The sequence below is a fragment of the Emydura macquarii genome, unplaced genomic scaffold (genome assembly GCF_026122565.2).
Source record: "Emydura macquarii macquarii isolate MOO-44397 ecotype Brisbane River unplaced genomic scaffold, CSIRO-AGI_Emac_v2 contig_3114, whole genome shotgun sequence".
NCBI lineage: Eukaryota > Metazoa > Chordata > Testudines > Chelidae > Emydura > Emydura macquarii.
Genome location: NW_027133251.1, coordinates 3,423,387 through 3,443,892, shown reverse-complemented (window position 1 = coordinate 3,443,892; position 20,506 = coordinate 3,423,387). Strand labels below are relative to the sequence as shown.

Below are 20,506 nucleotides of genomic sequence, written 5' to 3'. Positions count from 1 at the left end.
GAACACAGGAGTTGATCAAGCCAAGTCTGAAGAGCAGTAGCCAATAGCTAATGCTTCCGAACATGGTAACATCTATCTCCCCTCTCCTTAATCCCACTCATGGAGTCAGTTGTGCAATGCTACTCCATGGAGAGTGGACTGGAATCCTACCTGATTCTCTATGGAGGATAATATCTAATACTCTTCCCAGCAGACAGTGCAGTTGACTCTGGGTTTGCTGGTTACAGTTCCTGCAGATATTTAACCACATGATAAGAGAAGCTCCGTTTTCCAGAGACTATAGCTTACTAGAGATGGGATGAATTGTGCTTCCCCTAGTGATAATCCTGCTCCGCTAACATAACTTCTCGGTCTCTTTCTTCCTTTCTCTGGACGAGCTGCGTTCTTGCTTTTCCAAAGCTCCCTTCATGAACTCTTAGCTCCTGGAGAACCAGCTCACCGGTGTGCTGTCTGACATAAGCAGTACACCACGGCTAGTGAATAATTGAAAGTTATTGACCTACCATAACCTGGTATTATTGCCCATAAATGAGTTAGTTAAACACACACCCCCAGCATCTCAAGTGAATCAGCTAAAGCTTGAATTCCCGTTGTCAAGCATCAGTCAGATGGAGCTAGTCAGAGGGGGAAATGGACATTATGCCCAGGCATGGAGTTTTAGAGTTCATCAAGGCAACGTTTCCGTTGATGCCCTGGCAAGGTTCTTTCAGGGAAATGAGCAAACTGTTTTGAGTAACTGGCCTGCACTTTCACCCAACAACTCCATGTGAGATCGAACCGCTCAACTTCGGAAAAGTTCACGGAGTCCTAGATTTTTAAGGCCACAGTGGCCCACTGTGATCATCTGTTCTGAACTCCGGTATAACACATGCCCTAGAACCAAGAATTCCTTCATCCTGTTCAGTAAGCAGTAATTGAACTTAGAGTGGGTCTTTTAGACAAAGATCCAAATTTGACCCCTGTTGTTTTTCATGTCTGCTGAGTCAGTGTCACTTCCTGGTTCCACTCAAAAATAAAAATGCCATCTTCAGCCTGTCTAGAAGCTGGAAATATCTGCTTCCCCTGCAGAAAGCTTGTTCTCACCATATAGCCAACCTAAGACCCCATCCTCTGATTGGATCTGCTAACACAGACACCTGTGGATCCATGTGGATCCTCAGTGACTTTGATTATTTCAGGGGAGCTCTGCACATGTGCATTGATCTGGGTTGGTAAACTTGGGTGGTTTAGATAAGTATCCAAAGGTGCAGCTGTTTAGCTGAGCCAGACTTCTAAATTAGAGATAAATCCAACCACAAATCTGGGTGCCATATGTCCCCAAACTTTGGCAAATGGAACCTTTGGGTCCGTCTTTCAACCGATCTGAACTTTTGGAGCTCGGGCTCATTACTATTCATCTACCAGTACTCAACAAATAGCAGGACAGCGTCCCATTAGCATTTTCTTTTTTTTTTGCTCTTAATTGGACACAGTGCTAGGTTAGGTTTGGCTGGCTTCTTTCTGTGAGCATTCAGCCTCTGCTTCTGACCCTGTGGGGCTCAATGGAGGGTTTGGACCTAGCATTCAATGGCAGCTGGACTTGGCCTTTGCCGGCGCACTGCCTAACCTCAGGCTTTGAAGGGACATCTCAGGAATAATGCGTCTAAAATGTGAGAGCATCCAGTGTTGCTGGGCCATGGGTGCTGAAGAAGGTGAAGTACCCAGGAATGTGGCATTTATCCCACAGGGATTGGGCTCTGTGCAAGAAGGCGACCCGCCTCATTCCATTGCACGCTGACGTCAACAGCAGTCTTTCCGTTGACTTTAGTGGCCATTAGATCAGGCCCATAATTCTTGAGCCACCCGCACTGTCCAAATTCACTGCAGGAAGATGACGCGTTGTTTCTTTGGTGTTAGGTTTCTTCTCCCCCTCTTCAAGTGTCAGAGAGAGACCCCCCAGACATAGGGTCAGTTTAAAGGAACTTCTCTAGCTTTTCAGTTTCTCACTGTAGGCCAGTACAATAGGCGATAACCTCTACAAAGTCACTACCCTTCCTCTGAGCAATTACAGGGACACTGTGGGCGGTATAGGGCTGATGTGTATATACAAACTTTAACTTGCTACCTTATGGTCCTGAGACCACTTCATTATATCCAGCTACAGCTGTAGGCGACAGACATTTCCAAAACGACGCCCCACTCAATCCTTTCTTACACTCTGTGTAATGGACTATTAGACTGGTGTTATCTGTGTCTAGATACCTGGGATTTATAGAGCTTCTAATAAATATAAATTCCCCTTTGCACACACCCCATTGAATCAAAACCTTGCTTGTTTAAAGAGTCTGTTTTATTACATTACCAACCTCTGAAACCATTGACTCACTTAGAAGAAGCAACTCTGTCGTCTTGACCATATTCCAACAGTGTACAATATGCAGAGTATGTTACATTATAACAACACCGAGCGCTTATATAGTGCTTGACAACTTCAAACTCCTATACAAATGCTATCTAACTAATTCGCACAACACCCCTGCGAGGTAATGATCAGAATCCCCAGTTTACAACAGGAGAAACTGAGGCAAGGAGGTGACTTTAGAGGCCCCCCCTTTTTTTTTAAACAGACCATGGCCAGATTTTTAAATACTTAACACCTACAGAGAGGGACAGATTTTCAAAAGACTCCAGCTAAACTAGAACTAGATTCTCAGGAGTGCTCAGAACCCAGCAACTCCCATTGCAACACCTATGTGACAACACCCAACCTGCTGAGCTTTTCTTAAAACCCGGCCACATATTTTGGTCCCTAAATGGGAACTAAGCTCCTAGAATTCTCCTAGAAGCAGGCAATTGGTGCTTCATATTGGGTGCCCCTAAGTGGCTCTTTTAACAATTTGGGACTAACCCTACTACGTCAGTTTCTCCCATTGGTAAACTAGTGATAAAATCCTTCCCACGATGCTTGCAAAGCTTAATTGGTTACTATTTGAAAAAACCTTTTATAAATGCTAAGCATTTTTGTTAAAGGTATTTTGGTAACAAAAAAAGAACTGTCTGGAATGCAATATTCCATTACAGAGCCTTATGCTTATCTGTCTCCATCAAATTAGAGTAACTATTAGCAACACCGAGTATGCCTCCTTTGTTTGTTTCCTTGGCAAATAAAGCACCGTGTACAACTGTGGCACTGACTACATAATATTAAAACAAGGAGAGAGGATGTAATAAAATATCATATTTACTTTCATTCTTAGCATCTGGCTTGCTTTTATGCTCCTACCAAATTTTAGCATCAGTGAGTTGATGTCAAATAGATTGGACTCTACATTTAGGAGGAGTTGATTTAAAAAAAGAAAAATAGGACGTGTTTTATAAAACAATATGTCAAACTATTTTCTTACTTTTTTAATCTTCAATGAAAACAGGCTTTGGGGACAAGTTTAAACGTTTCCTTGTGCGGTTAGAACCTCTAAACCAGTGGTTCCCAACCTTTTTGGCTTGAGGGCCACAGATATCATTTTTACAACCCTGAAGAGCCACCGGTCTCCACCAGCAGCCCCCTCTCCCTAACCCTCCCACTGCAGCCAGAGGGAAGGAGTTCACTGAGGAGGCTGCCTCCTGGCTGATTTTCCACCCCCTGGCTGCAGCAGGGGAACCACAGGTGTCCTGTAACCCCATGTGCTCCACCTGGGTCCCTAGGCAGTGGCTCCCTTCTGCAGCCAGGGGGACAGGAGATCAGTGCTTCCCTCCCTCTGGCTCCAGCAGGGACCCCAGAGTCTAGGGACCCAGGTGGAGCACTTCGCCGTGCTCCCTGCTATAGCCAGGGGGAGGGGAGTGCTGATCTCTCATCCACTTGACAGCAGAAAGGAGTCTGCACCGGTCTTGCAGCCCCGTGGCACCGCTCTCCACCTGGGTCCTTAGGCAGCAGCTCCCTTCTGCAGCCAGCGGGCGAGGAGCAGTGGGCCGCTTTGAAAGACCTCGTAGGCCATGGGTTCAGAACCACTGCTCTACATCCTATAGAATCTTGGGAGGTCAGACAAGGAAATGAAACTGATTGGAAATGGAAAATGAAACTGGCCAGCTTAGACTCTCTGTCCAAGCTAAGCAAAGAGGAAACAAACTGCATAAAGAGTGAAAAGCCAATGAGACTTTCAGAATCAATATTGCCAACTCCAAGCAAGCAAAAAATGACAAGATTGTCTTAAAAATCATGAGAATTTTAAAATACAAACTTTGGAGGTCTTTTATTTGCCTTGTGGGGTTGAAGGCTTTATAGTTTGGTTTCAGGCTTGTTCTCCACAACCAGGGAGGCTAAGAACTTACTTTTCCTTTTAAATGAAAGCTGAGATTCTCAGGTAATCACTTGATTCCAGAAACTGAGGCTTTAAGAAAAGCACGAGATATCATGAGTCTCACAATAAAATCATGGTAGCAACACTGAATGTTTATAAATATGCCCAGGTCAGGACAGCTTTTAAATATACATCAACCTGCGTTAATTATTCAACAGATTGACAAGTATTGTTGGCTTAAAGGAGGTGGTCTCTCAAAATATAATTGTACTCAGTGAGTCTGATTCTGATCTCTTTTACCCCAATCTAACTAACTATTCCTAATCTACATTGGCATATGAAGAATCAGGTCCAGATTTTCAAAAGCACACAGTGTACTGAGGTGTTTTGAAAATCTCACTGTATCTCTGGGAACTCAGTGAGATTGAGACAGAAGCCAATTTAAAAGAGTGAGCTGTTGCATAGGTTTTCCTGTAAGTGATTTTTATCCTGACAGCACCTCTTTAAAATATCATGCTGTGTATTTTTCATCAAGTCGTTTTGGCTGTTTTGAACAATGCTGCTGCTTCATGAGCCTCATTCACCCTTGTGCTGGTTCAGATTCATTGACTTCAGCTGCAGTTACTTCTGGTTCATGTGAAAGGAGACTCAGACCCCTTGAATTCAGACATATACCATTGAAAGGTTAATGGCTGATACTGCCTGAAAGTTTACTGCTGAACTTTTAGTGTCTCTAATCAACCCGCCCCCTTTGATCAAATATCATGGCAAAATATACATATATACGCTGCCAATGAGTCGTCTCTGCTTGATGAGACCTCGCGAGTTCGCCTATCCCAGTGTTAGTCCGGGGCATCACCAAAGATGAAAATGTTTCACAAGCAAGCTAGCGATCTGAGCCAGTGACCTAGCGAAAAGCCAAAGGGAGATGGGGGAAGGGAGTAAATAACTCTGAACTCTCAGTTGCGATGCTGGGGTGCCGGCAGATCCTGGCTATTAGCAGACGTGCACAGGCGAACCTTTACACCAAATCAATCACCCTATTTATTCTAATTGTATCATAATAATCCCCCAGGAGCTCCGTTCAAATGAGCTTGACATTATTAAAATTTTAATGTCCAGTTTTCATAGCTGAATGAATATTTAAAGGGTATGTCCCAGGCTTAAGTTATGATGATGAAGAAATTAATGGAATGTCTTGTTTAATGCACTGGTACATGTTGATGCAAAAAAAAAAAAAATAGGTGGTGGTCAGAAAAAAGAAAGCAAGGCGATGTTTGGGTATGATTGGACAGAAGAAGGAAGCATCAGTGATGCATCAGTCTTGGGGGAAAGAGCTTGCTCGATGGCTCTCAGTGGAATTCCTAGAGGAAATATTTCTTATTTGGGCAGGGGTGAATGGGGCATAGCCACAGACCAGAAGCAGAGACAGCCCTGTGAGTGACAGATCAGAAACAAATCCCCATTAGCCTTGAAATATCGCCCGATCTGTCCATTTGTTTGGCACAACAAAACTTCTAACCCGCAACAGTAAAGCCTTTGCTGGCTGGGCCAGGATCAAAGATACACCTTTGTTCCTTAGTCAGGATGTTTGTTTATCCAGATCAGCTTTGAAAGATGATATCATCTATCAGGGGTGCTCATCACTGTGGTGACCATATAGTTAATTATCAAAACATAGGTAGGACCTGACTTTATACAGTGGTGCAAGGGGGAATAGCTCCTTGCAGATCAATAGGTCTGATCCTCAGTTGATGTAAATCGGCATAGCTCTATTGACTTAATTGGAGCTATGCCAGTCTACCCCAACTGAAGATTAGGCCCAGCATCGACTGAGATCAGGATAGATGTTATTTTACACTGGAATCTGCAGAGCTTTTGAAAACCTTCCTCTGTCTCTCCCCCTCAATTCAAGAAAGATGTGCTTGGGTTGTTTTGGTAACATTCATATGACGAAGGCTCCTTTAATTATGAACATTACCTGGTAGGAAAGAGTGGGCCATTCTGTGGACATGTGATGGGTTTAAACCTGCAGCCTCCATAAGCATTTCCATTCTGCAAGAGACGAGGAAATTCAAGTTAATGCAAGTTTTTTCACTGAAGGTTTACTTTTGAGGGACACCATCAAGATTAAGATAATCTTATTCTTATACAATATCCTTGCTTGCTTTACTACTAACGCCTTAAACAATCAGAGCCTGACGCGTGCTTTGCAAAGGGTATGTCTATGTGCAGTTCCCCCGGTTTAATTTAAGATGTAATTTGAAATCACCTTACTCAAACCACCACATTAGGCTGTCAGGATGCTTATTTCAATTTAAACCAGGCTTATTTCAGTTTAGCTGCAGTCATTAGACCTTGTGTACATGAGAAGGTTGCACAGGTTTAATTAAAAGTGTGGTTTCAAGTGTAGCTCTGTACTGGTACAGCTTGTATCTATCTGCCTCCTAGATAGTGTTCTGTGGGTGGGAATTACTAGAAAGCAGTGTGCTCCAGTCAGACCATCTATGCCAGGAGGTGGCATACATCCGCCAAGCATTCCTTTGTGTCGTGGGAAGGGTCAGCTGCCCACTCCCTCTCCTGGCCTCCAAACAGTCACCCAATCTTGCCAAGTTCATCATCAGAAGCAAGCTCCCCCCAAACCAGACCACAACAACTCAAAGCAGCACCAGATCCTGCCAGAACAACAGATGAAAAACCTGCAGACATATCTCCACTGCTCCAACGATCAATACCCACCGCAACAGACCTTTCAAGAACCCTGTGTCTTACACCTGCTTATCACGACATGTGCTGTACCTCAGCCTGTGCCTCGAATGCCCCAACAGCAAAGATGTGGGTGAAACCAGACACTCATTACGCTCTCGAATGAACTGGCACAGAAAAATGATAAAAGACAAAAACATCTTATCACCCGTGGGCAAACGTTTTTCACAAAACAATCATTCCATATATGACCTGACAGTCCTCGTCCTCAAAGGAAACCTGCACAACACCTTCAAAAGACGAGCCAGGAAGCTTGAATTCATGGCTCTGCAAGACACTAAAAGCCATGGACTCAACAGAATGACTGGTTTTATGACTCATTATAACACTCTGTAACCCACTCACCCTCCTATGTCTGCAGAGGGTTAATTGCCCACTTCATCTTAAATGGTCTCCTGGAACATGTGTTTAACCCTTATGCTAAACAATCTGTCCCTCCTTGTAATTAGCTCTGACACTCGGAGCACCTTTCCCAGACCTGAAGAGCTCTGTGTAGCTTGGAAGCTTGCCTCGTTCACCAACAAAAGTTGGCCCAGTAAAAGATATTACCTCACCCATCTTGTCTCACTCACCTAAGGATCGTATGCACTGTAGTCGGGGTGTGTGAATGGCAGCTCAAGTAGACATACCTGTGCTAGCTAGCTCGCTAAACATAGACGTGAGGACGGGCAGGATGAGCATCAGCGCACGGTATGTACTCACTCATGCACCAAGGCGTCTTCCTCTCTATTCAGAGGCCTGGTCTACACTTACCGCAGATTTCAGTGGCAGTTGACGGGAGATACGCAAGCTTACGTATCTCTCATCGGCTTCCTAACATCTACTTACCGCGGAGTCCCCACTGTGCTGCACTGATGGGAAATGCCCTCCCGGCGACGCAGCGCTAGTCTTGCCAGGGTGGCTTAATGGCATCAAGTTCCAGGTTCGACTGAGCCAGTCTTCACTGCCATTCAATCGAACCTGCACTGCCAGCGGTGCCTCCGGCTGTGTAGACATAGCCTTAAACTACGGCTAATGTGTGGACATCCACACACGCTGCCATTCACCACCCTGGCTGTAATGTAAACGTACCCTTAGGGTGGCTTTAAGTCCCCTTTGTTCGGCCAGAGTGGTGCAATGCTATGGCCCGGGGGTATGGCCCAATAGTTTTAGCTGTGAATTGAGCAAAGATGGTTCGAGTTTTTGCTTGGACCTGCAGAGGAGCAAAACAAGGCAGAAGTAAGAGAATGAAAACGTGCTGGGAGCACTGCCAGCAACGTTAGCCTCCCAAGAGAAGGTGGGCGGGCCCAGGTCATGGCGAGCAATGGGCCTGGCATAAAGGCGAACACATCTTGCAAATGGAACAAAGGCATGGAACGTGCCATCTGAGCTCCCGGAAGGATTCCGGCTGAGCGAAGCAATGAGGCTACCTTTGACTGTACGCCAACGGGAGAACGGGATTTTATCTCCTGAGTCCGGCACTTGATGAAATTGACTAATTAATTTATGCTACACTAATTGCACGGCTGTTTCTTAAGCAACATGGCCATGCAAAACACTTACACGTGGGCAAGGGCTTAAGCAGTGGCACCGATCTCTGTGGCCAGCCACAGAAACCCATCAGCATGGAGCAGGTGCTTCGAAATCAGCCCCCAAAACTTCCCGGTTAAGAAGTTTGGGATTCCAAGCCAAAGGTTTGTGTGCATGAACCCACACTGAACTTAAGGCCCCTCTAGGTTCATCTATATACACGAGACAGGTGGTAAAATGAATCGATAGTTAGATGGATGGATTATAATGTGTTTTATATGATATATAGAAAATACTCTCGGAGGACAGGGATGGCCAGTAGCAATCATTCTCAGGGGTAGGCACCAGAGCATTGAGTGATTTGTAAAGGTCAAACCCTTCAAGATATTTTTTTCATATCTCATGCAATCCCATTTCAGATCTTCTCATCTATTTGTGTACACGTCTCTGACACACAGCTCATCTGGGAGGGGGAGAATGGAATTAAGAGTCCATGCTAGATAGATAAGGTTTGGGATAGAATAATCTCAGAAACATTCTTCATTACTAGCACTTACCCACACGATGCTGCCATGGTGTTTTCCATAACTTTTTTTTTTATCACATTTCCTTTCTCTGTTCTTTAATTAAGCAGTGGCAGCTTGAACTGTTTTATTTTGCATGCATGTATCCGTACACTCACCAGTTTATTGTAGGGCTGCTTGTGCAGTCAGGTTACTTTCCACCACTGCCATTGGAGTTATTTAATCATTTAGCTGTAGCTAACAGATCAAAAAATTGAGGCTCAGATTCTCAGCTGGTGTAAATCGATGTAGCTGCATTGATTTCAAGAGATCTACAGCAATTCTCATTAGCTGAAGCTCTGGTCCTAAATCTGCTTTTTGTAAAAGGGAAAAGGGTCGGCTTGAATCTACTGTCACTGACACCAGGGTGACACTACTGTAATTCCATTCACAACAGTGGAGTTACTCCTGATTTACTGGTGTCAATTAGAATCAGATCCAGAACTTTGCAATCAGATATGAAATACAATAACATTGTAAGTTAATGTTCAGTCCTTTCTAATGTGACATTAATACAGTTAACATTTCCTTAGTGCCTTTAATCCTGAAAGATCACACATTAACTATGGGCCCAATTCTACAAACACTTATTAATGTGAGTAACTTTACTCACATGAGTAACCCTGTTGATTTTAATGGGTGTAAAGTTATTCACATATACAAGTGCAACGTTGGGTGCTGGATCCCAAAGTGCTTTGCAGAAGATGGGCTCACCAATCCTTAGAGGTGCTGAGCACGCTGGCCCAGATCCAGCAATGCACTTAAGCACATGCTTAACTTTGAGCACAAGTATAGTCCCATGGGCTTCATTCCCACTGACACCTGGAGCGCTGTCACTTTGCCCACTAGTGACGTGAAGCCGACTCCGTGGGGAGATGCAGTGGCAATTGAACTGCACACAGCAGTACTATACAACCGTTTAGAACAGGAAGGGAAAGTGAATACTGTATCTGGTGGAAACTGCAGGGTAGTTACCCAAACATTGGAATTTGCCTGGGACTCTGCGTTAACACCCCAGTTCTTGCAAAAAATGCCACAGGAGTTTTAATAACCACAAGTGATTTTTAGAGTAATGACACCGACCTCTTACCGAGTGCTTTTCATCAGTAGGTCTCAGAGCGCTTCACAATCGTTATTATATTTCTCCTTGCAACACCTTGGCGAGGTAGGGCTGTGCTTGTACCCCCATTTTGCAGATGGGGAGCTGAGGTACAAAGAGGTTAAGTGACTTGCCCATGGTGCCATAGAAAGTCTGTGGCAGAACAGGGAATTCAACCTGGGTCTTACTATTAACAATGAACATACACCCATAAAGCATTTGATAATACTGCATATTGTTTCCCAAGGACAGCGCCTCATGACTTATCAGTGGCTGGGGCATTGGTTCAGTGCTGTCTTAGAAGGCAGCTCCACTTTATACAGCACCTGAGTGCCCTTGGAGGTCTCTCAGAAAGGCAGGATCCAAAGCCCATTAGAGTCAATGGGAATCTTTCCAACAATTTCAGGGGGCTCGGGAACAGATTCCAAGCACTGGCCTGGTTTGACCCTCCTACGCTCTGGGATCCATGCTATTTGCCCTGTAACTTTTCACCTAAATCTGTCTGTCTTGTACCCTCCCAATCGGTCTTTACCATGATATTGTGCGGTCAGCTAACTCCAGTCTCGCTTCTATGCCCAAGTTGCCAGTTCTCCTAATTGTTCACAGGTCAGAAGTGGTTGGAGGGGACAGCGCTAGCTAAATTGAGGTGATCTATTCTGTGTTAATTGAGGCTACATTGGGGAATTGAGGCAGGGAAAGCTGCTAATTTCCACTTGGTGCACCCACTTCAGGCACAGCAATGACTACTTGTTTCCAGGAAATTATAATAATTATTATAATAATCATCATACCTAACTTGTATGCAGCACTTTTCATCAGCAGATCTCAAAGGGCTTTACCATGGAGGTCAGTAGCATTGTCCCCATTGTACATATGGAGAAACTAAGCCACAGAACAGTAAGAAGTGACTTGCCCAGTAGACTGGTTGGAGAGCTGGGGGTTTCCTGAGACCCAGGCTAGTGCTCTGTCCACTAGGTCACACTGCCTCCACTAAGCCTAATGGGATGTGGGGAATAAAAACCTTTCCTCCTACTAGGCTTAAAAAGTGAAGCTTTGGGCAGAAAAGTAACTAGGTAGAAATGGCACCTTCTTACTTGGCTGATCTGCTTCCTGTGTGCCTTCGAAACTCCAACTAGTATCTATAAATCTTTGCTACTTTTTAATCAGATTGATAGATTTTTAAGGTCAAAAGGAACCACTGAGATTATGTGCCCTGATCTCCTGCATAATACAGGCCATAGGATTCCACCCAGAGATTTATGCATTGAGCCGTACAGCTTGGCCCTGCACCGCTTGTTATCAGGTTGGTTGCAACACAGCTCTGAGTCAGGGAGTTGGAGTCTATTTTGTCTCATGCATCATCAGCATAATTATTAATTAAAATCCAATAATCTCATCCTCCCCTTCTTTTTCTTGTGCTTGTCATGTTCACTCTTTGCATCCTGTCTCAAATCAGTTTATGAGCTGTTTGGGGCAGGGTCTGTCTTTTTTTCTTTTTTCTGTGTTTGTACAGCCCCTGGCACAATGGGGCCTTTGTCGGTGGCAATAGAAGAAAGAATGAAAGAAGGAGCAAGCTGGGGAAGAAGAGGGTGGAAGGGACAGAGAGGGAAAGAGAAAATGGAGAGAGATTGACTCAGTGAGAAATCAGCTGTCTCTCTTTTCCACCTTCCATTCCCAAGTGATCCTTCTACCTGCTCTAAATTAATTTCAAAGCCAGAGGGAGCAGAAAGGGGAGTGGGGTGGGGGAAAGAACCTTAAAAAAAAATCACAATGCAGAGAAGCGTCTGTCCCCTGTCTAATTCCTGCGCTGGCTTGTAGCTGATGGTGCTGTGAAATATACAGCAGCAAGCTCTGACATTTCATTTCTGCCGAGAATTGAAAAAGGGCTTGCTGTAATTCATCGCTTCTTGTAACTCAAACCCTTTCTGACAGGAGTACCTGCACTGTCTTTTAACAGTGGCACCACCGCTGCTGTAATTGGACATGAAAAATGATGTCGTGTTTGTACGTGCGGGGAAGATTCAGCTGCAGGCTGGGTGGGGCGAGTAGTGGGCTAAAACGGAATGGCGGTGGGTGGGGGTGATTCTGGCTGGTATTTAAGGTGTCAGGTTTAGTGATGGGAGGGATGGGAATGGCTGGGGGCTGCTGCTTGGGGATCCAGGTGTGCAGAAATGTTAGCAGCACCTGCAGTGCACTCTGTCTGTGTTGGGATTGAAGCTGCAAGGTGCAGAGGATCATTGGAGACAGGAAGCTTTACTCTGAGTTGTAACATGGGAGGTTATTTGTATGAGCAAGCTGAAAACTCCCAGATCACCCGTCTGCCTGTTTCCATATTTTATTTATGGAAGGGCCCAATGCTCCTCTCCTGTAATGGAGCCAGATCAAATGGTCATGGGAGTGAGGAACAGCAGCACCCCTCACTCAGGTGGGGAAACTGAGGCAAAGGTGCTGAAGTGACTTGCCTGAGGCCAAGTCAGAGGCACAGCTGGGAATAAACCTTGGCTCTCCTCCAGGGCCATAGAATTGGGAGTTAAGTCTGTAGTCAGGAGGATTTCACTGGGTGAGGTACGGGTGACCTGTACCGTGCAGGAGTTCCGGCGCAATGTTTCTGGACGAGGAAAGATAGCATCCAGCCCCGGGTTCAAGTCCCTGCTCCCCAACAGACTTCTTGCATGACCTAGGGCAGTCATTTAGTCTCTCTGCGCCTCAGTCCCCATCAACAACAAAGCCCTGTCGTGACAGCACTGTAGAGTGGGAGTCTAGAGGAACCACTGATCACCAGGGCTCCCTTCTGGCCTTAAACTCTGGGCATCCGTAAAAGCGGCAGAAAAGCACTGCCCTCATTCACAGGGACTTGGTAAAGATAAGTACACTGAAGATTGTGACACAGTCAGGAGCTGCAATACTGGGGACGGTATAAGGGCCCAAAGCAGATAGATCATAAATGGTCCTTTCTGGCCTGAAAATCAGTGAATCAGCTGCAGAAAAGGAGCCATTCTGTCTTTGAAACAGGTAGCCGAATGATGCTGGGGTAAATCCCTGTGTTTACTAGTTTGTGGTGAGTTCACTGGTGACCATAAGTGATTTATTTCACTAGTGTCAACCCAGAATAAGGAGCCACAAACATTGCTGTAAACTAAAGCACAGGGCATGATCCTGCCTGGGCAAAGGCGAAATGCACTAGTGGTGTGAATAGGTCATTTCCATCTCTGAGTCCTGCGGTCCAGGGATTCTATAAAGGCTGCTGCTCTGTCATAAGAACGGCCACACTGGGTCAGACCAACGGCCCATCTAGCCCAGCATCGCAGAGGAGGGCAATTTAGAGTGATCCATCCCCTGTCATCTAACTTCCTCATGGTATGAAGTTCCCTTTTTGAAGTTAAATGCTACTGGGATGGGTTTAGTTGGTATTTTTCTCCCAAAACAGAGATGCAAAATTTAATTACATCATGGTCGCTGGTACCAAGTGGTTCACCCAGTAGTGTCTGGCTGGTGAGTCTGGCCCATGTGCTCAGGGTTTAACTGATCGCCATATTTGGGGTCAGGAAGGAATTTCCCCCAGGCCAGATTGGCAGAGACTCTGAGGATTTTCACCTCCCTTTGCAGCATGGGTCATGGGTCACTTGCTGGTGGATTCTCTGGTGGATTCTCTCTACCTTGAAGTCTTTAAACCATGATTTGAGGACTTCAGTAACTCAGTCATAGGTTAGGGGTCTATTGCAGGAGTGGGTGGGTGAGGTTCTGTGGCCTGCGTTGTGCAGGAGGTCGGACTAGATGATCATAATGGTCCCTTCTGACCTTAAAGTCTATGAGTAACTATGTTCACCTCTTGGACCAGCTCCTATGCTCTACTTCAGACTAAATCAAGATTTACCTCTCCCCTCATAGGCTCCAGGACCAACTGCTCCAAGAAGCAGTCATTTATGGCAACTAGAAATGTTATCTGCATCCCTTCCTTCTCTGGTGATGTGTCCAATCAATGTGCATAGCTGAAATCCCCCATTAGTGCATTTTCTGACTGGGTAACCTCTCTCATCTCCCTGAGCATTTCACCATCCTGATCAGGTGGTCAGCTGTACGTTCCCGCTTCCATACTCTTATTGTCCAAGCATGGAATGTCTAGCCACTGAGATTCTGAGTCATTTACGAGATTTACTTTATTTGACTCTATGCTTCCTTTCGCATACAGTGCCCCCTCCTCCCCCCACCAGTGCAGCCTACTCTGTCCTTCCTGGCTATTTGGTACCCCATTATTACCGTGTCCCATTGATGATCTGCATTCCACCAAGTTTCCTTGATGCCTGTTATATCAATATCCTCATTTAATGCCAGGCACTCTAGTTCATCCATCTTAGTATTTAGACTTCTAGTGTTTGTATATAAGCACTCCTACATTTTGTCAATATCCAGTTGCTTGCCTTCATGTGTTTTATTTAAATGGGACTCTTTTTCCATTTGATTTTTTCTCACTAGCTCCTATCTGTACTGTACCAACTTCTTTCCTGAAGGCATTGAAGGCAACTGGTCATTAGATTAACAACATTGCTCTTCCACTTTCTCCTGAACTGGAGGTTTCTTTTCCTGCTCAGCCACATGATCCTTCTGACGTACAGCCTGGTGAATCCCAGTTGTAATCTCATGTTTGATTAGGAGAAAAAATTCACCTGCCACTGTGCCCGCTTCTGGCATGGATCTGTTACGAAGCAGGTTGCATTCAAAGGATTTTTGCCTGGGAGGTGGGCAGCATTAATAAACACAGTCACAACTGCCCTGGATCTTCTGGCTGAAGCGGGGTGAAACAGAACCTGAATCTCAGCTGTGTCTTTGAGGGGAAATATGAAGGGCTAGTGAGATGTACATGCAAGAACTGCCTGGATAACTCCTCTGTGCAGGCTGATGGCTTCAGACAGTCCCGTGGGTACATGAATGTTGTATTGATGTCCTGCTGGCACTGTGTTCCTACATCCAATTTTACACGGATTACACATGGGTATCATTCCATTAACTTCAATGGAGTTACTCCCCATTCGCATTAGTATAAATGGGTGGCAGACCAGACCCATTCGGATCCTGTCACAGTCAGATAGCAACCCAAGGTGGCCAGCTCTACAAACACTGGAGAAGCTCGGATCCAGGCTTCAAGACACAGAGCCGATGTGAAACCCGGGTGCACTGGGGTGTGAGTCTGGCAGGCCACAGGATCTCCCTTGAAAAGCGCACCACATAGTGCAGGTCCAAGGTCCCCTCTGCACATGGAATGAAGCTGCCTGACCTCATGGAAGATGCTCCAGGCAGGCCCCACAGGATGACCTGGGGGAATGGGAGTCAAAGGACCAAGGCTGTCTCCTCTGGATCTCAGCCCCTCCCAGCACAAGTTAAAAGTGATTTAATACACTCTTCCCCTTCAATTCCATGGGCTCCCTTCCTTGAGGGGGCTCAGTGGACAGCTGTTTCATGTACCCCCTGAACTAGGTGTGAGGGGACTCCATGTTTCTAAAAGTAAACTGAATCTCTGCATCACACAGACCACCATGAAAGAGTGTCTCCTGAAGGCACCATACTTTCCAGGGGTCTGCAGAGCCAAGCAGCAGGACAGAGATGAGGGGGCTCCGTGCAAATGCCAGTTGCCTCCAGCGACCCCCTGCAAAAAGCTTCTCTGTTTCTCTCTCCCCAGATGGAGACTGTGTAGGAAATTTAGAGTGGTGCATCTCTCTGACGTCCCTTTCCTCTACACAGGTTTTTCCCCTTTTATCCCCGCTCCTCTTCCCCTAAGCTTCCTCCCTGCTCCCAGACGTTCTCCATGAGAAGAAAGTTTTATAGCTGGAGAGAGGAAACTTAATTATTTCCCTCTCAACGTGTCTCCCTATAATTGGTGTCTTTCATGTCAAGATGATCTCAATTTGTATTATGGGCTCTGTGCATACAGCACTTTCTCTTTGGTCTATAAAGAAATTGTCAAGTGCATAAATCATAGTGTACATTAAATTACACTAGCCTTTTACTTATTAATTTCCCCAGTTTTTTTCCCTTCATTCTTTCTCTCCTCCACTGGATGTTTCTTCCCTCTCTCCTCTGCCTGCTGCCTCGTCTCTTTCTCTCCATTCACCTCTGTCCCTCCCTGCCCGATTGTCCACTCTCAGAAAGTAGTGACCAGTTTCCCTTGTCACTCTCTGGGACTCTGGCTATCTCCCCACACCCCCTGCTGTGGATTACATCAGACCCTTCTACCAGGGCGATGGGAAAGAGTTTTCACTCAAGCTGTCACAGCTGTCCAAGGGCTGGCAGTTGAATCACTGGGTATCTTTACACTGATTTCAGTGGGCTTTGAATCAGTCTTACACTTGGGACATGTCATTGATGTCCTGCGATGCACTGTTTGATGGCATGTGCCTCTAGTGGCTGGCCCCACAGACTGTAAAACTTACGTCTGCTTAAACCCGGTCTTGTGTAGCTGAAGTAGTAGCGGCCTGTGATTGTTCTGTGGAAAGTCCTTGGTCCAATCCCAGCTCAAATGTCATGGTATCAGTACATGTGGCCAGGGGTCATTACAACTCCAAATCCAGAGACTGGTGAATGACAGAGTAACCCCCCTGGCCTAATTCTGCTGCTGGTTCAAATCTCTTAACTCCCCTGGGCTTGCACGGGCATGAGGGTGGGCAGATATTGACGCCGAGCCGCTAGTCAGACCTTTCTTCTTTTGAACGTGAGTGTGATTATAACTGTAGTCACATTATGTCTAAGTACATTTCCCTCTGGAGACAACAATGCGGCAGGATCCTCTAGGCCCTCCATCATGTTAACCTACTTGTCAGCCACTTTGATAGCTTTTTAATACTAAATATGTTTGCGGAGCAATTAGAATCAATCTAGACAGTTATGAAATACTTTCCAAAAAGGGGGGGGCAAAGCCAACTTCGCTGTTCAACCGAGATTAGCCAAAACGAATGCGGGAAGGAGTGGGCTCTGCTGGACTGCAGGGTTAACGGAGATGAGGGAGGGTTGGCGGAAAGGGGTATGGAGGTCCTAAATATATAGCTAGCCAATTTACTGGTGGGTGGAGTGGCAAGAATGGGGAGCACTAGCAATATAAGATCCAAGCGAAGGAGCATGCTGTATACCCTTCATTACACGGTCAGATGATTTAGCATTAACACGTCTGATGCAGGCTTTAGCTCGCTAGCTCTCTATCCGCCACAGTCTGTGCAAGAGAGAAAGGAAGTGGAAAATCAGAATTCCTCCTCTCTCCTCCCTGGGAGCAAAAGGCTACAGGAACAGTTCTGTGATTAGCACAACAGGTTCTTCTCTGGGCCTGGCTGGGGACCTCTGCTGGCCAGGTGCAGGGTGTGCAGGGCTCACTTCAGCCCTAGTGCTGCACCCCCAAGCCCTTGCTGGCCCCTTGCTGGGAAGTAAGGGGGTGAGGGTTCCTTGCTCTGTCTCCCCACCCCACCCCTATTACTTCCTTCTCTTAACTGTTCTGCGTTTGTGTTGCCTGCTCTTAACTATCTACTGTGTTCCACCCCAGAGGTGGCTGCATTTGGCTGGCAGTTGTGTTGATCCCTGTGCATAAACTATAGTATATTGGTTTAAGTCTTTGAAAATATTTTGGGAGAAGGCCTTTGAGATGAAAAGCTCTGTTGAATCCAACCTAATCTACAGCCTCCCAAGCATTAATGGGAGGTGCATGGGATCTCCCACGTCCATCCGCTCTCCCTCAAATAGTAGATATTACTGGCCAAAATGAACATCGGCAGCGGCTTCTCTTCCTCCCAAGTCCTGGGCTACTCCAGGACTGCTGGCTAGTTGGTGTCTAGCTCCAAACCTTTCAGCAACCAAGATACCGGGACAGATCCCTCAGCTGGGCAACATAGACATCAGTGGAGTGACATCCGTTGACACAGATGGGGGTTCTAGCCTAGTGTGTGTTATTTCGTGGCCAGTTTGTTGCTTGCCAGCTGCTTTATACGTGCAGAAAACCCTGCTGCTAGAAGGTGCCTGCTCAAAACCCAACAGTCTGAGTGGGGGATCAGTGGGACCCATTGTTAATTCTGCTTCTCTCTCTGTTTTTCTTTGCAGATGAACAGACCAATCCAGGTGAAGCCAGCGGACAGCGAAAGCCGAGGAGGTAGCTGACTACATTGCTCTCAGCCACAGTGCTAAGTATAATTGTTGTCTCTGGCTTCTCTCAGGCAATGCGCCGATCAATTAGCACCATAATCACTGCCAAAGAAATTCCCTCTGCAGCAAAGATTCTCTTTATTAAATCTCCTTTACTTCGTCTCTCTTTCCTCATATTCAATTATTATTTGATTTTAAAAGGCAGGCAGGTGCCAGCGATTGCCTGGGAAACAAATAACTGCCTTGTTAAGAAATGAAGCATCAGGCACTGACTTCTCAAAGTTGAATAGCATTGACAGCAACTTATCCCTTGCAGACCATGAGCCACCGTTAGGCCAAACTGCAGTGGTGGTTCAACTGGGTTAGAACAAGGAAGGTGTTTTATTGTGTCTCGTGTTTCAGCAAAGTGACTAAACATGGATTGAAGCTTCTCTGCCTTTGGAGACAGCAAACATGATCTAGGATATTTCCTGCACCTGTACCAATCTAGCCTGATGAATATACCACGTAAGCTAGATTCTCATAACTGAGGTCAGAATCTGTCCACCCGCCTCTGTAGCCATATGCCTAGAGAGAGAGAGATGCTGACGTCTCTTATTTAGTGGCCACCCAATGGGTCACCACAAATGAGTTGCCTCCATTAGGTGGTTTTCAAAGAGAATTGTATTGGAAAGTTTGGCCGCGCTTCACTGGGCTTTCCTAAAACAGGAAGCTGTTTGTCCGATGTGGTCCTAGCACAGATTTCACTGCATATGTGAGGTTTATGTAGGCCAAGGACTCTTGGTTATTCAGTATTATTTATTTATCAGAATCTAGGGTGTGGCTACACCTCTGTGCTTCTATCTACATGGTGGTTTCTTCCTACTCCGGTCAAATCCCTTCCTATTCCTTTGATTGTCCACACGACCAACAAGGATGCCTTGCACAGTGCATGCTAGTGCTTATAGAATCAGTATCAAGGTCTGAATAGGCCAGAGTTTCTTGTTAATAATCATCATCATCATCATCATCTAGTTCTTCTCTGGGTAAAAACCTTTTGGGTCCTTTTTCATTAATGTGAATTGCATCTTTCTATGGGCAGTGGTTGAATTATCCAACAGCTGTCTAAAGTGAGTGAAACAAATCACCATAAAAGAACAGAAGTGATATTCCTTTTAGTCCAAAGATTGGAGTTCCAGTGCTTTGAGCGATTATAACCAGACGCTGAACTTCACCAATGGCTGGATCCAATTGGAAGGCGTAGATGAGGTTCCTTAAGATTGGTTATTAGGTGTAATAATAGGACAGGTTCTCTGGAAAAACTCCACTATGATGTAATCAAATTCAGGGGTAAATCTTGTCTCACTGCAGCCTGTGGTGCTATTCCTATGAATAAAGCAAGATGTGGGAATGACGTGTTCCAATGGCATCGATTAGGAATGCTCGTGTCATGTTTTCTTCACTCAGCAAAGGCATTCACTTGTGGCTCCGCTCCTCAGTCAGGGTAGAACAATGGAAGCCCATTGTTTTCAACGGCGCCGGGTCAGTTTACGCCATCTTACAGGCTGGGCCCATAGGAATCAGCATGCCCAGGGCACTCCCAGGTCAGCTGCCTCCCAGACAGATGGGGCCTGACGCACAGTCTGGCGGAGCCCACCATGGCAGCCGGGGTGGTCTTTTGTTTGTTTAATTAGACACGCCAAAAATTAATAATTAGGTCAGCCAGTTTGCTTAGAGCTCCCACAGAGAATGTGCCTGTATGCAGATAGCTCATAGCAGACACGTAGCCTGTCTTTCTGGACTGGATTTTAAGACTGTCTTGCCTGCAGCAGCTGCTTCCAGGAAAGTGGGTTTGAACGGCAAAGCAGCGCCGGTGGCCATTTGAATCAGTTTCACCCATCACATCTACAATAGCCTCCCCACTGTATTCTAGCTAATTATCTCCCCTCTCCCACCCACTATCTTTGTTTATCGCTTGTCTCTGTGGATGATTGTAAGAAAGGGCCTGAGCTGGTTCATTTGGCATTGAAATGAAAGCCACGTTGTCCAAATTCCCCACCGACAAGCTGCTTACGGACTAGCGAAGTTGCAGGACAGCATGACTCAAGGGCAGCTATGGGGGGAAAAGAACAATTGGCACCCAGGGGAGGCATTGTATGAAAACTTACACTCCTTGTGAGCCCACTGGTTAAAGCCGGCCC

General features: G+C 45.9%; 1 protein-coding gene across 1 annotated transcript in view; it reads left to right on the top strand.

The window, feature by feature from the left end:
• The window catches only part of LOC137141807 (CUGBP Elav-like family member 4), a 440,181-nt gene extending 421,693 nt beyond the window's left edge, over window positions 1–18,488 (top strand). The window contains exon 3 of the mRNA XM_067530902.1: window positions 18,285–18,488. Within this exon, the coding sequence (XP_067387003.1) occupies window positions 18,285–18,341 (57 nt within the window). The 3' untranslated portion in view covers window positions 18,342–18,488. The remainder of the gene's footprint in view (window positions 1–18,284) is intronic.
• The last annotated feature ends 2,018 nt before the right edge of the window (window positions 18,489–20,506 follow it).